Consider the following 16234-nt stretch of genomic DNA (forward strand, 5'->3'; position numbering starts at 1 on the left):
ATGTAAACAGTTCACTTTTAAGTTCCAAAAGTGTTTCAATGAAAAAATATGCAATCCAGGCTTTAGGGCACATGTGCAGAAGTACATCACCCCCTCCAGGCAATTCACTAAGCTTTGTAAGGGTATCATGTTACTCATTTGCATAAATTATCGTAAAAAATAAAGTCCAATTCATTTAGAAAAATAATGATTTTGCAGTAAAAAAAAATAAATAAATAAAAAAAAAATTGTTGGTGAATTGTGCAAAAATTCATATGTTAATCTGTTGAATCCAACTCACAAACAAAACCGGAACTAAAAAAAGGTGTGATATTTAACATCACCCTTTTGGTGGCAGTAACAAGTGTGGTACCAAGAAGAGGTGCCTATTCAAACCCTCAGAAAGGGGCATTCCACCCACCGAGAGCCTAATTTATCCCACAGAGGACCCACAGAAAGTTGACACTGTTCCACCAGCAGTGGACACACAAATGTGGCATTATACATCCTGAGTACACAAGTATTTATTTATTTTTTTCATTAAATCAAAAAGGCATGACGTGCAGTGCAAATTAAATGCAAACATTGAATAAAATTTAACATCAAGAGATTAAAAAAAAAAAAAAAAAAAAAAAAATTATATATATAATATAATTTTTTTTTTTTTTTTTTTTAAATAAAGGTTATTTACAAAAGTGCAACAATTGAGTATGTCAACAATGACAATTATGCTAGAAGGGACCTCCTTGAAGTTGCCACTATTATATAACTAAAAGAATAATACTTTTTATATACACCATTTCAACAAGTTACACTTTGATAGGAACAATAGATAAAAATGTTTAAAAAATTATAAAAAATTTATAGTCAAATTTTCTTTCTTTTATTTAGCTCTTAGTGAATTGCCCCCTTAGAGATGCGCAACAGAGCTGGATACCAGTTGTTAAGTCCACATAGTACATAACTATGTATCCGTTCAGGTCCAGTGGTGATAGCTACTCCATTATAAATACTGGATGAACCCTCTGCACACTGCTATACCCATTCAAGCAAATTTTGCAATAAAAATAGGGATATTTAGTTCACACATATTGCAATACATGTCCAGTGATGGCAGCTACTCCAATATGACAGTACAACGTGGTGGCATTTGTAAGTAAAACTTGGGGGAAAGTCTGTCCCAGGATTTTACAGTGTCTGTGAGGTTTAGTTGAATAGACACCACTTTCTTAAACAGTCTGTACTGACTCTACCCACTACACAAGTTCTCTCAGGCTTTTTAGGCTATTTATGGGGTGTTCTACAGGTGTATACTCAGTTTATTGTGGAGCAGTACACTACAGTGCTTTTTGTCTCTGTGTTCTATGGGCTGTGCATGCCAAGCAGTGGCTGGCAATGTCTGCTTCTGCCAATCAGCACCATGCATACATCGTGACTTCATAATGTTGTGATGTCATGTGAATGGGGGGTGGTGTGCTAGGAATTGCACCATTTGTAAGTCAGGCACAGAGCCAGGAAGAGGTTATAAGGTCTTGTGTATTTTACTGTAGACACCGGACCTAGCCTTTAAGCGCCTCCCACTCCTAACATAATTTGGCCCCACCCACTGTTGGGTGTGGCTTGCTACTGGAGCTGCAATTAGCTTTGCCCGCATCCCCCTCTTCTCCTACATTCTCAGGAATTAGGATTTCCAAAAGTTCCCAGGTATGGCTATGTGGCAGGCAGTAGAGCACAGTAATTTATAACTGAATAGACTTTGCTATGGAAGGGCGATGTTTGGAAAAGAGAGGGAGCTGCATACAATGTGCTTGTGGGCCCTTTGTTTTCTGATCCTCGAAGGTTTTATTTTTTTCAGAAATATGTAATGTGTTGGTTGGGACAGAGAGGGATCATTTATACTTCTGCTATTACATAGACATTTTATATAACAATGTTTATCATTCTTTAATTCTAGAAAGAAAAGCAGCAGCTTCTTGAGGAGTTTGATGATGCAAAAGAACAAGAAAAAGAAGCACTACAGATTTCTAGAGGGTTAGAAAACCAACTTGAAGACACAAAGGTAAGCTGGTCACCTAGTGAACGGGCAATTAACACTTAAATAGGAGGCCAACCCTTCTTTAGGCAGCCCATAGATGAGTCTGTTTTTTTATGGTCAACCAGCGGGTTAAATGAAAATAACTGAAAGTGTATGGAGAAATTCTACCTGCTGAACGCATTGTATTCTGACAGCGGAGAGACTTCCCTGCTGTCAGAATACGTTGATCAGTATTGCAGGCTATAACCTGCAGTGTTGATCAAGCAGAGAAAATCTCACAGGGCGATTGTACAGAAGTCTATCTTTAGATAAAACTCTGTCCAACCTTCCTGTCCATACATGGATGGAATTTTGCTTGGTCCCTGCTGAATTGGCTGAATTTCTCATCCATATATGGCTGGCTTTAAAAAATCTAAATTTCCCTGAAGCTTTTGGTATGAAACTGCACAGAGTATGCTTTGTATATAGCCAAGCAGTAGTTGAGGAGTCCCATATAATTCACAGGTACCTTTTTGATACTGCTTACTCTTCAACAGGTGCCTACCACCTGTCTCTCAAGACATGCTGCATTATTCACGTCTAATGAGCACAAAGAACCAATGACTGGAAGATCTTTGTTTTCTGAACGTTTGTTAGATTTTCCAATGGTCAGTGGTGTCTAATTGACATTCGCTGCCAACTGTAGTGGCAAAATTTGAAGGTGCAAGATGGGAAATTTTTCTTGAAGAAATCAAACCTGTTTAATAAATCTGGAATTCCATTCAAATAGCGAGTCTTGTGAAATTTTAAAGTGGAAGTTAATGCAAAAACTAGCCAACCCTACTCTATGCCACAATCTAATGCCGCGTACACACGGTCGGACTTTTCGTCTACAAAAGTCCAACGGACGCTGACGGACTAAAGCTGGCTGGTAATCCGATCGTGTGTGGGCTTCTCCGGACTTTCAACGGACTTTTTTAGCCTCAAATCCGACGGACTTTAGATTTGAAACATGCTTCAAATCTTTACGTCGTAACTACGACGGACCCCGAAATCCGCTCGTCTGTGTGCTAGTCCGACGGACAAAAACCCACACTAGGGCAGCTATTGGCTACTGGCTATGAACTTCCTTATTTTAGTCCGTTGTACGTCACCACGTACGAATCCGTCGGACTTTTGTGTGGTCGTGTGTAGGCAAGTCCGTTCGTTAGAAAGTCTGCCGCAAGTCCGCCGAAAGTCCGCCGGAAGTCTGTCGGACAGGCTGTCGGACTTTTGTAGCTGAAAAGTCCGACCGTGTGTACGCGGCATAAGACTAATCAATCTAACCCTGTAAAGCAAAAATCGCAGTACTTCCCTGTCCTGCAGCTGATCCGGTTTAGTCTCTAGTGGCAGATGCTGTGTCAGGAGAGAAGCGACAATAACTGGGAAATGCCTGGGAAGTGACATCGCCCATAGAGTTACTATGAGGCTTCCGGTGTGGGCTACCTTTACTGCACCCGTCTCCACAGTGAAGCCACCGCTGACCGGAGCGGCTGCAGAACAGGTAAGTATAGCGATTTTTGCTTTACAGGGCTAGATAGATTAGGCTTAGAATGTGGCATAGAGGAGGATTAGAGTGAGTTAGATTTTGCCTAAACTTCCACTTTAAGGACTTTTGAAAGAAACCAGTTGACTCAATCATGGCATAAAAGAATGTTCTGATGAACGAATTGTCTATGAACGTGTGAGCGATAATCTAACTATGTAGGGTCAGCTTTACTGTGCCCTGCCTGCATTATGTCTCAAAGTGTATGGACCAACCTATAATTGCACAGTACACTTTTCCACTAACAAAAAATATACCAACTTTGCAGGGGCAGCATCAAGAGGACCACTATAGAGTGACCCTACTGGCAGGCCACTAATCTACTACCTTTTATCATACACAAGAGTGTGTTACTAACGGCATCCTGATGTGTGGATGGCTCGGTGTTGAACTCCAGGCAAATTTAAGGACACAATTCAATCTCATTCAGTATGTCCATTTCAGCTACCTTTCAGCTGTTTGTCTGGAGTTTAGGATGTCAAAAAGCCTGCAAAACTAAGCTCTCTAGCCTAATGTACAACTAAAGGCAATTTGGTTTAATGTTTTGGACAGAGTAGAGATGGATTAGAACACCTGCCAGGACTTATTGCTGTCTGTATCCCCGTTAGGGAGACTCACCCTGTCCCTGTTTACCATTATCATTGAAAGTGAAAGTAGGAAAAAAAATCACAAATTTTGGGTTGCCCCCAGAAAGGTCATAGAGGGGAAATTTTCCAATGGATTCCCTCAATTTGCAGGGATTTTGTCTCACTTCCTGTTTTGGCTATGGGACAGGAAGTGAAGGGAAATCTCCCCAATGGGACACAAATGGCAAAACAATTAACTTACAGGGGTTATGACCTTCCCTATTTCTATCCAAAATAAAATAAATCTGCCTATAGTTCTACTTTAAAATCATCATATATTATTCTTGTGTTCTATTTTATTGATGATTGTATGCTTGTGTGTTTCAGAGAAGCCTCATTAGGATCACCCATGAGCATCATCAGTTGACTGAGAGATTAAAAGATGAATCTACTCAGAAGGAACAGTTAAGGAACCTAAAGAATGAAATGGAAAGTGAACGATGGCAACTGGACAAGACGGTAGAGAAATTACATAAAGAGGTATATGTATGTCCTTACATCTCTAACTATAAACCAAATGCAAGTGCAGCACATCACACTCGGTTTAGTGTGCACCAAAAAAGTGGTGATGCACATTGTCATTTTGGGTAGGCTCAGACCTTTTCCGAAAAGCCTGCAATTGCTAAAGATGATCAAATGTAAGCATCTGTTCTTTTTTCAATACTAAGAGATTGGACCTTTGACCAGCAAAGATGGACTATGTTGCAGAAATTGTAACGTAAGTTTAGAAATAGTGAATTACATTCCATCCAATCAATTGTGTCCTTTGCTACATGGGAGGTAGCCCGTCCGTAGGACGAATCGTTTTTTTGATTACTCAATATTTAACCAAATTTTGACACGAGCTGATTCAATATAGTGGTTGTTTTACATACTTCTAAATTACATTCCATCCAATCAATGTCTGTGTTACTGAAGGGTGAAGTCTTTTTATGTATATGTGCACAGAAGAGAACAACATGATGGTTACTGTAAATTTTTGGAATGTGTATGAAAAGTTATGAAGATGGTAACAACTCTCTTTATGAGACTTTTTATAGTAATGTGTTACCAGTAAACCTCATAGAAAATATCTTTAGCATTAAAACCGCTTAATGAGTTTAGCAGCTGTGTTACTGTCTTACAAATGAATGAGAAGGATCCATCAAAGCAATCTCATATAGTGATGTGGTTGTTTACAATGATTTTTTTTTGTTTTGTCTTTCCAATCTAGATGTATGTCTGTCATTATAAAATAATTAAAGGAGAGAAAAATAAGGCTAGGTTTACACTAGCCTGCGTGTTAACTCCACTTTTGTGGCAAAAAAATAAATAAATTGAAGACAACAAAAAAAAACCAAAAAGAAAATAAATATAAATACATACACAGTTGCGCTCATAAGTTTATATACCCTGGCAGAATTTGATTTCTTGGCCATTTTTCAGAGAATATGAATGATAACACAAAAACATTTCTTTCACTCATGGTTGGCATTTGGCTGAAGCCATTTATTATTAATCAACTGTGTTTACACTTTTTAAATCATAATGGCAACAGAAACTACACAAATGACCCTGATCAAAAGTTTACATACCCTGGTGATTTTGGCCTGATAACATGCACACAAGTTGACACAAAGGGGTTTGGATTGAATTAAAGGTAACCATCCTCACCTGTGATCTGTTTGCTTGTAATTATTGTGTGTGTATAAAAAAAATTAAAAAAATTAAAAAAGTGAAGTTTCTGGACTCCTGACAGACCCTTGCATCTTTCATCCAGTGTTGCACTGACGTTTCTGGATTCTGAGTCATGGAGAAAGCAAAAGAATTGTCAAAGGATCTGTGGGAAAAGGTAGGTGAACTGTATAAAACAGGAAAGGGATATAAAAAGATATCCAAGGAATTGAGAATGCCAATCAGCAGTGTTCAAACTCTAATCAAGAAGTTGAAAATGAGGGGTTCTGTTGAAACCAAACTACGGTCAGGTAGACTAAAATTTCAGCCACAACTGCCAGGAAAATTGTTTGGGGTGCAAAGAAAATCCCACAAATAACATCAGGTGAAATACAGGGCTCTCTGAAAACATGTGGTGTGGCTGTTTCAAGATGCACAATAAGGAGGCACTTGAAGAAAGATGGGCTGCATGGTCGAGTCACCAGAAGAAAACCATTACTACACAAATGCCACAAAGTATCCCACTTACAATACGCCAAACAGCACAGAGACAAGCTTCAAACCTTCTGGCACAAAGACATTTGGAGTGATGAGACCAAAATTTAGCTTTTTGGCCACAACCATAAACACTACTTTTGGAGAGGAGTCAACAAGACCTATGATGAAAGGTACACCATTCCTACTGTGAAACACTGAGGTGGATCGCTGATGTTTTGGTGATGTGTGAGCTACAAAGGCACAGGAAATTTGGTCAAAATTTATGGCAAGATGAATGCAGTATGTTATCAAATAATACTGGAGGAACATTTGCATTCATCAGCCAGGAAGCTGCGCATGGGACGTACTTGGATATTCCAACATGACAATGATTCAAAACACAAAGCCAAGTCGACCTGTCATTGGCTACAGCAGAATAAAGTGAAGGTTCTGGAGTGGCCATCTCAGTCTCCTGACCTCCAATATCATTGAGCCACTTTGGGGAGATCTCAAGATCTCAAACGTGCAGTTCATGCAAGACAGCCCAAGAATTTACAGGAACTGGAGGCTTTTTGCCAAGAGGAATGGGTAGCTTTACCATCTGAGAAGATGAAGAACCTCATCCACAAATACCACAAAAGACTTCAAGCTGTCATTGATGTTAAAGGGGGCAATACACGGTATTAAGAACTGGGGTATGTAAACTTTTGATTAGGGTCCTTTGGGTAATTTTTTTATGATTTAAAAAGAGTAAACACAGTTGATTGATAATACATGGCTTCAGCCAAACACTAACCATGAGTGAAAGAAATGCTTTTGTGTTATCATTCATATTCTCTGAAAAATGGCCAAGAAATCATAAATTCTGCCAGGGTGTGAAAACTTATGAGCACAACTGTGTGTGTATGTATACAATTGCTGCCATGTTAAAATTTTAATGTTAACCTGACCTTTCCTTTTTAGGCTTCATGCACACGGACGTTTTTACAGCCGCTTTTTTGAGCGTTCTTTGCAGCTTAAAAACGCCTGTCTATGTTAGTCTATGGCTTCATGCCCACCTAGGCGTTTTTGAACTGTAAATGGCATAGGCGTTTTTAAGCTGTAAAAAAAAAACCTAGGACCAGTGGGTTCTGAGAGACGTTTTTCAGCTGTAAAAACGCTCTAACGCTGATAAACGCTCAAAAACGTCGCTCACCAACGTTTTTTTAACGTTTTTGATCCATTGAAAAAAAAAAAAAAAAAACGCTAAAAACCGCTAATAAAGGCTAAAAAACACTATTGCAAAAACGTTGAAAAAAGCTGAAAAAAGTATAAAAAAATCACTGCAAAGCTACTGGCGTTTTCATACCGTTATTTTAACATCCCGTGTGCATGAGGCTTTAGTCTGCAGCTGCTGTAATCTTCTGTAACGCTCAATGCAATATGGTAACTTGCAGGTGATATGCACACCACTCCCCTAGAAATGCCATTTCCTGCTTGTGTAATTGGCTTACTAAATTTCATAGAAATCTGCACTAAGATACAGGTCAGAATTCCAGGTGTGGTATATTTGTACATAGTTACATTGGTCAAGCTTGAGGCAATGTAATTGTGTACAGTATACACCATACCTGGCCGATGTCCCTGGAAGCTGGAAATCACTGAAGTAGACACCTCTACTCCAGTGATTTCTACTTTCTTCTGGGTCCTGTGCTGAGTGGCTGCCCTTCTGCATTGCGATCACAGGAGGTCAGCTGCTCAGCACAGGCGCCATTCAGAAAATGCAAAGCATTTTCTGAATTATTGCAAAGCATTCTGTCATTGGATGACAGAATACCTACATTATATCTCATACCTGATGGATCACTATGGAAGGTGACCGTCACTGTAGTAAGCAGTTCTATTTACAGTGATCGCCACAACGTTCTGGGTACAATAGTTGCCCCTAGGGGCCTGTCTTAGGGGGAATTTATGAAAACTGGAGCAGCCAGAATCTGGAGCAGCTGTGCATGGCAACCAATACTTCCTTCTCCCCAGCTTTTTCACAGAGTCGACCTTTGCCCATCTTCATTCATGTTGGCACACAGGCACCGTGGCAGAATGTATACTAAGCTGTGCCTGTGTAGCTCAGTGTACATTTTAAAAAAGACTGCAAGAAGGCAGGTAGGTTTATTTTATTGCAAAAGAGACCTTGCGATAAACATCCTGCCTGAATTTTTTCTGCTTTAAGCTTTGAAAATGAATGATAGAAAGCTGACTGATTGCCATGCACAATTGCTCCATATTCTGGCTGCTCCAGTTTTTTGTTACATTTTTTCCCAAAGTATTTTTTTAATGAATACAAGGTGTTCTCTGATTGGACAAGGTGGAAAACAGGGGCAGTGATGTCATAATCTCTACCTCATCCCATCAGAGAATGCCCTGTATTCAGTGAATAAAAAATACAAAGCCTTCTGTAAATGGCGGCAATCCTGAGAAAGCGACCCTTCCCCCACCCTTGTGGTCAGTGTACAGCAGAGCACAGGACCCAGAAGACCACTATAGTAGCGCCAACTACTACAGTGATTTTCAGGTTCCCCATTGGGCCGCTCAGGTATGAGATATGCATATTTACAAGCTGGACCAATGTCTACCTTGATCAATGATCATACCTGGTGTTCAGATTAAGTAGATCACAGTTCAGTATGAATGCTGTTGGTTTTATCGGCTTCTGCAATTGTAATACAATAGGGCAGCTGCCCTCTTTCCCGATCTTTTATGAAGGCTGCGGAAACATGACAACATTGGTGTTGACAGCCTGGTATTTGAAATTATGAGCCAAACTGGGCCTATCTCGGGTCGCAGGTCCAGAGGTATATTGGAGAAGCAAACCCCTATGAATAATGTTGTAGGCAAGGCCTATTGGAATATACTGAAACAGTAGGATATTAAATATGTACGCCAGTTGCAGCATCCACGTTGTAATCCCGGACTGCCTTTTCTTACCCCCCCCTTCCTATATGTGAATGTATGAGAGATATGAGATATGAGCTAGAGACATATATATATATATATATATATATATATATATATATATATATATATATATATATATATATATATGTGTGTGTGTGTGTATATATATACAGGCCCGGGGGAGGGGGGACTGGTGGTAAGCAATTTTTTGCGGGCAAAGGCTGGTGTTGGCGTTTCAATCATCATGGCACCATGGTTGATATGGTGTCGGGGTGATCGAGGTGCATTGTTTCTATTGTTACATTCTAATATATAATTCTAATATATAATGAAGTGGTGCAACTCACCATAATGCAGAATCAGTGGGAGCCCTGGGTTTGTCACTTGCCACCAGATGCATCATGTCACTTGCCACCATTGCCTATCAGCAGATGCAGCTTTTTAACACAAGTTGACACACAGGGGTTTGAATTTAATTAAAGGTAACCATCCTCACCTGTGATCTGTTTGCTTGTAATTATTGTGTGTGTATAAAAAAATTTAAAAAAATTAAAAAAGTGAAGTTTCTGGACTCCTGACTACCATCACCTGCCACTAGATGTGGATTGTCGCTTGCCATGTCGCCTGCCACCAGATGTGGATTGTCACTTGCCACATCACCTGCCACCGTTTGCAGATTGCCACATCACCTGCCACCATTTGCAGATTGCCACGTCACCTGCCACAATTTGCAGATTGACACTTGCCACGTCACCTGCCACAATTTGCAGATTGACACTTGCCACGTAACCTGCCACTATTTGCAGATTGTCACTTGCCACGTCACCTGCCACCATTTGCAGATTGTCACTTGCCACGTCACCTGCCACCATTTGCAGATTGTCACTTGCCACGTCACTTGCCACCATTTGCAGATTGTCACTTGCCACCATTTGCAGATTGTCACTTGCTACGTCACCTGCCACTAGATGTGGGTTGTCACTTGCCAACTGATGTGGATTGACACTTGCCATGCCAGCCAGTGTCACCAAATGTGCATTGTCGCTGCATTGGTGGCAGGCTGGCAGCACTGGTCCATTTAGTGAGGGCAGGAGAGCGGTGATGCGGGGCGGGCAGTGAGAGATAATGTAATCTCTCTGCTCCCCGTCGCACCTCTGACATTGAAGAGGCCCGTGCTGTGAGGGTGGAAGAGCGCTGATGTGTGGCGGGCAGTGAGAGATGATGTCATCTCTCTGCTCTCCGCCGCACATCGCTCCCACATTGAAGTGGTCCGACTGTAAGGGCGGAAGAGCGGTGGAGCGGGCGGAGAGAGCTGATGTCATCTCTGCCCATCCGCCTGCTCGTCTCTCTCCTCCACCTCTAATGCAGCCCGCTGCAGCCGCGACCCTGTGGCATACCTCCCAACTTTTGAACTTCAGAATGAGTGACACTTGAGGGAGGAAGCAACCTGTGGCACGCTCCGTGAATGTGCTACGCGCAGTACAGCATAAGTGGGTGTGGTCAAACTTAACAGTGGGAGGGGCTTAATTGACATGGTTAAACAAAAGGTTAATGCAAAAGTTGACCCCCCTCTACTACCACCTGCCACTTCCACCGCATGCCAAGATACTCCAAGTGGCTAAACAATAATTTCAGATCTTTATTTACATATTGAGAGGATCATTCAAAAGAATTTGGAGGAACAGTATGTCAAAATGTGGACAGTTTCTCCAAAATCTTTTGACTACTCTGGAGCAGGGGTAGGCAACAGATCAATCTGAACAAAATGAAAAAGATCACCGGGTTTTTTTTAGAAATTACCCAGCAAGGCCTAAAATAGGGAAAAAATATAATAAAACAAAATATCATAGTTAAAATATAAAATTAGCCTACCATAAAGGACAGTGTCAGAAGGGGAGAGGACGGTGTCAGTAGAGCAGTGGACGGTGTCAGTAGGGCAGTGGACGGTGTCAGTAGGGCAGTGGACGGTGTCAGTATCGCAGTGGACGGTGTCAGTAGGGCAGAGGACGGTGTCAGTAGGGCAATAACAGAAGTCTATGGCTCAGTGTAGGCAAACCACAGCTGCACCTGTGGATGAGCTTGAAAGCAGCCCAGTGTAGAAAACAGACATGTCCATTGCTGTTTGATTTTATAAAAAACTGACCTCAATCTTCATGGCTGCTGCTGTCCTCCAGGACGGGTATGGCTGGTGGCTGCTGCTGTCCCCCAGGGTGGGTATGGCTGGTGGCTGCTGCTGTCCCCCAGGGCGGGTATGCCTGGCGGCTGCTGCTGCTGTCCCCCAGGGCGGGTATGGCTGGCGGCAGCTGCTGCTGTCCCCAGGGCGGGTATGGCTGGCAGGAGCTACTGCTGTCCCCATGGCAGATATGGCTGGCAGGAGCTGCTGCTGTCCCCAGGGCTGGTATGGCCCTGTCAGTTTCCTGGACAGTAGAATGTACTCAGTCACCCCAATCCTCTGCTCTCACCATAAACATGCTTGCTTGTAGGATCTACTGCACCCGCTTAGAGAGCATTTCCCCTGGCCGGACCCTTGCCATTACTAAGGACAGGTGGGGGGTGAGAGGGAAAAAACAAAGCCAGGAGAGATCAGCAGCGAATGAATTGGAGCAAAAGGTGAGGAGACCAGCGAGAAGGCAGGACCAGCTCACGGAGGGGACCGGACCCGCTCACGGAGGGGCCGGGGCCAACTCACGGAGGGGGTGGGGCCAACTCACGGAGGTGCATGGATAGGGAGGACAGGTGGTTTGGTCACAACCTATCACATAATCAACAAACTTATGCGGACAATGCACCTGCAAGGTGGGACAGTGACTCGGGGCTATGGGCTCCAGATTCGGGGCTCCAGCCTCGATAGCTACCCCCTGGCGACGCCTATATATATACAGTATCTTACAAAAGTGAGTACACCCCTCACATTTTTGAAAATATTTTATTATATCTTTTGATGTGACAACACTGAAGAAATGACACTTTGCTACAATGTAAAGTAGTGAGTGTGCAACTTGTATGACAGTGTAAATTTGCTGTCCCCTCAAAATAACTCAACACGCAGCCATTAATGTCTAAACCACTGAAAACAAAATTGATTACACCCCTAAGTGAAAATGTCCAAATTGGGCCCAAAGTGTCAATATTTTGTGTGGCCGACATTATTTTCCAGCACTGCCTTAACCCTCTTGGGCATGGAGTTCACCAGAGCTTCACAGGTTGCCGCTGGAGTCTTCTTCCACTCCTCCACATCATGAAGCTGGTGGATTTTAGAGACCTTGCGCTCCTCCACCCTCCGTTTGAGGATGCCCCACAGATGCTCAATAGGGTTTAGGTCTGGAGACATGCTTGGCCAGTCCATCACCTTTACCCTCAGTTTCTTTAGCAAGGCAATGGTCATCTTGGAAGTGTGTTTGAGGTCGTTATGAGGTTGGAATACTGCTCTGCGGCCCAGGGGATCATGCTCTGCTCTAGTATGTCACAGTAAATGTTGGCATTCATGGTTCCCTCAATGAACTGTAGCTTCCCAGTGCCGGCAGCACTCATGCAGCCCCAGACCATGACACTCCCACCACCATGCTTGACTGTAGGCAAGACACACTTGTCTTTGTACTCCTCTCCTGGTTGAGGCACACACGCTTGACACCATCTGAACCAAATAAGTTTATCTTGGTCTCATCAGACCACAGGACATGGTTCCCGTAATCCATGTCCTTAGTCTGCTTGTCTTCAGCAAACTGTTTGCTGGCTTTCTTGTGCATTATCTTTAGAAAAGGCTTCCTTCTGGGATGACAGCCATGCAAACCAATTTGATGCAGTGTGCGGCGTATGGTCTGAGCACTGACAGGCTGACCCCCCACCCCTTCAACTTCTGCAGCAATTCTGGCAGCACTCATACGTCTATTTCCCAAAGGCAACCTCTGGATATGACTCTGAGCACCTGCACTCAACTTCTTTGGTCGAAGTGGTCGAGGATTGTTCTGAGTGAAACCTGTCCTGTTAAACCACTGTATGGTCTTGGCCACCGTGCTGCAACTCAGTTTCAGGGTCTTGGCAATCTTCTTATAGCCTAGGCCATCTTTATGTAGAGCAACAATTCTTTTTTTCAGATCCTCAGAGAGTTCTTTGCCTTGAGGTGCCATGTAGAACTTCCAGTGACCAGTATGAGAGAGTGAAAGCGATACCACCAAATTTAACATACCTGCTCCCCATTCACACCTGAGACCTTGTAACACTAATGAGTCACATGACTCCGGGGAGGGAAAATGGCTAATTGGGCCCAATTTGGACATTTTCACTTAGGGTGTACTCACTTTAGTGGCCAGTGGTTTAGACATTAATGGCCGTGTGTTGAGTTATTTTGAGGGGACAGCAAATTTACACTGTTATACAAGCTGTACACTCACTACTTTACATTGTAGCAAAGTGTCATTTCTTCAGTGTTGTCACATGAAAAGATATAATAAAATATTTACAAAAATGTGAGGGGTGTACTCACTTTATATGAGATACTGTGTGTGTGTGTGTATATATATATATATATATATTATATATATATATGATATAATATAGTGATGTGACTTTTCCTTTCCTTGTTTTCCTGATGAAGCTTGACATGTGAAACACATTAAGCAAGGAGACCTCTGAAAATTAAGTTAATAGAACCCTGGAATAATTTATATAGAATAAGGTGGTGTACAAAGTAGGGTGGTGACCACCTTTGTGGTAGTCTCCTCAAGGAGGGGGATCATTTATGATGGGTTTTTTTTTATGGTTCTATTTTGGATTTGTACATGGTTTTTATATACAGGAACGTGAATATTATATTTTTTGGGGCTGTTTGAGTAGATATAAGCACCTTTAAAAGCCCTGTTAATCTACTTTTTGGCATCTAAAGTTGGCAATTGTAATATACCTTAAAGTTTCAGATAAGCTTTTAGAAATTTTTAGAATTCATGTGACTGCCTTGTAAAGCTTCCTCACTATATGTAATTTAGGCAATCCTGAACCTAAGTGCTGCTTAGATAAAAAGTGCTGGAAATGTATTGCCCATCACAACTTAACTGAATCTTGGTTTCCTTCACTGGCTTTCCCCGGAATTATCACAGCTGCAGTTAAATGGGAAATTCATTTTTCTCATCATAGTTTTATTTAGGAGGTTCATAGTGCTTATGAAGTTGCAGCAAGTAACCAGACTAGACATTCTGCGCTAAGAATAAAATGTTTAAGAACAGGCATCGTCAATTCCATTAAAATATAGGAATGAACTTCTCCCACATTATTGCTCTGGTTTAATACTTTTTTCTTTATAGTTCAAGGATTGTAATTACTAGTAAAGCTTCAAAGAGCCATTCTGTAAGTTTAATTGTGATTCTTCACCGAGCAGCTGGTTCACTGCTCTATTTTTGAACTGTTCATGAAGATGAGTTTTCTTTTGGTTATTCATTAACAATTTGGGTCATTCCCAAATTACTGAGAATGAATTGAGCAGAACACTTTACATTCTGCAGTGCAGCAAATGTCGCCTTGAATTCATGTTAAGAGATAAAGAAAGACACATGTTGTACAGTTTGTTCTCTCAGTTTACTAAGAGGTGCTGTTTGGAAGGGCTGAGGGGTTGCTCAAATAAACATTAGGTGTGTGTAATGAGATGTATACTTGACAGTATTTAGCAAACATGGTCATTTCAGTTGTGCTTTTTGTGCAGTTATAGAGAACTTCCCCTATAAAACATTAACAGGGCAGTAACATGGACATACGGTTCTAACCTTCAAGCTGGCTGTTATCATCAGTAATACTTTCTCTGTTGAGCAGAACTGGAGCAATTTGCTCTGCATGTTTTACATTACACAGGGTTACATAGTACGTGACTTTCTCATGGCTAGGGGTCCTGATCTCTGTATTTTTGCTACAAATGTTGTTCTCCTTAACAGGCATTCACTTGTTCTGCAGCCACAATCCTGATTCCAATTCAGCCTTTCATTCCACCTCCAAAGAAAAAAAGCTAGAGAAGGGGCACTTAAATATTCATTCTGGTTACTAAACAAGATGGATGTCTGTTTTTTTTATTGTTAGTGTTCTTCATTTAGGATAACCATAAATTCTAAATTCCTTACTAACATATAAGTATGAGACTTTAAAATGACCCTATCACCACAGAGTTGCTTGTAATCAAAGCCTGTGCTGTAAAAGAAGAGCATGTATGCTTATCTTTCCACATTTTTGCTGTTTTGCTTCTTCCAGGTGGTCCATATCTTCCATCTCTGCTGCTTTGCTTCTGCATGATCGATGACTATTTTGTCTGCTGCTTTGCTTCATCCTCGTGGTCCATAGCTCCCATCTTTGCTGCTTTGCTTCTTCCAGGTGGTCCATGTCTTCCATCTCTGCTGCTTTGCGTCTTCCAGGTGGTCCATAGCTCCCATCTCTGCTGCTTTGCTTCTTCCAGGTGGTCCATGGCTTCCATCTCTGCTTTTTGCTTCCTCCAGGACATCAATGTCTTCCATCTCTGCTGCTTTGCTTCTTCAGTGTGGTCTGTATCTTCCATCTCTACTGCTTTGCTTTTTCCACGTGGTCCATGTCTCCCATTTCTGCTGCTTTGCTTCTTATGGGTGTGCCCAGCTGTGGTTTCCCCTGCTTGCCTGTATGTCCTTTTGTGATCTACAGTCCTGTAAAAAGAACCAGTGTTTGTGGAGCAGGTGTTCAACTTACCCCTAAGTGTTGAATTTCTGCTGGGAATTTGCAAAATAGAAGAGTTTGAAGATATGAGTTGCCAAAAAGGTAGGTATACATGCTCTTCTTTAACAGTGAGGGCTTCTTTTTTTTTTTTTTTAACTTGTGGTGAGAAGGTCCATTTATTGATTGCAGATGACACTGGACAACAGTACACTCCCTTATGTTATGGAGATGAGGTGAGGGGTTCTGTAGTCCAGTACGAGAAATCACTGCTTTTGATTTCAGTGCAGCAAAGGTAGATCAGTATAC

At 41.8% G+C, this 16234-nt stretch overlaps 1 protein-coding gene across 3 annotated transcripts in view; it reads left to right on the forward strand.

Moving 5' to 3' along the window:
- CGNL1 (cingulin like 1) overlaps window positions 1-16234 on the forward strand; it is a 155648-nt gene that overhangs the window by 97543 nt on the left and 41871 nt on the right. For all 3 annotated transcript variants that reach the window (XM_073618802.1, XM_073618800.1, XM_073618801.1), the window contains exons 10-11: window positions 1934-2038; window positions 4532-4684. In XM_073618802.1, coding sequence (XP_073474903.1) covers window positions 1934-2038; window positions 4532-4684 — 258 coding nt within the window. The remainder of the gene's footprint in view (window positions 1-1933; window positions 2039-4531; window positions 4685-16234) is intronic.

This window comes from Aquarana catesbeiana, linkage group LG03 (genome assembly GCF_042186555.1).
Source record: "Aquarana catesbeiana isolate 2022-GZ linkage group LG03, ASM4218655v1, whole genome shotgun sequence".
Taxonomy (NCBI): Eukaryota; Metazoa; Chordata; class Amphibia; order Anura; family Ranidae; genus Aquarana; species Aquarana catesbeiana.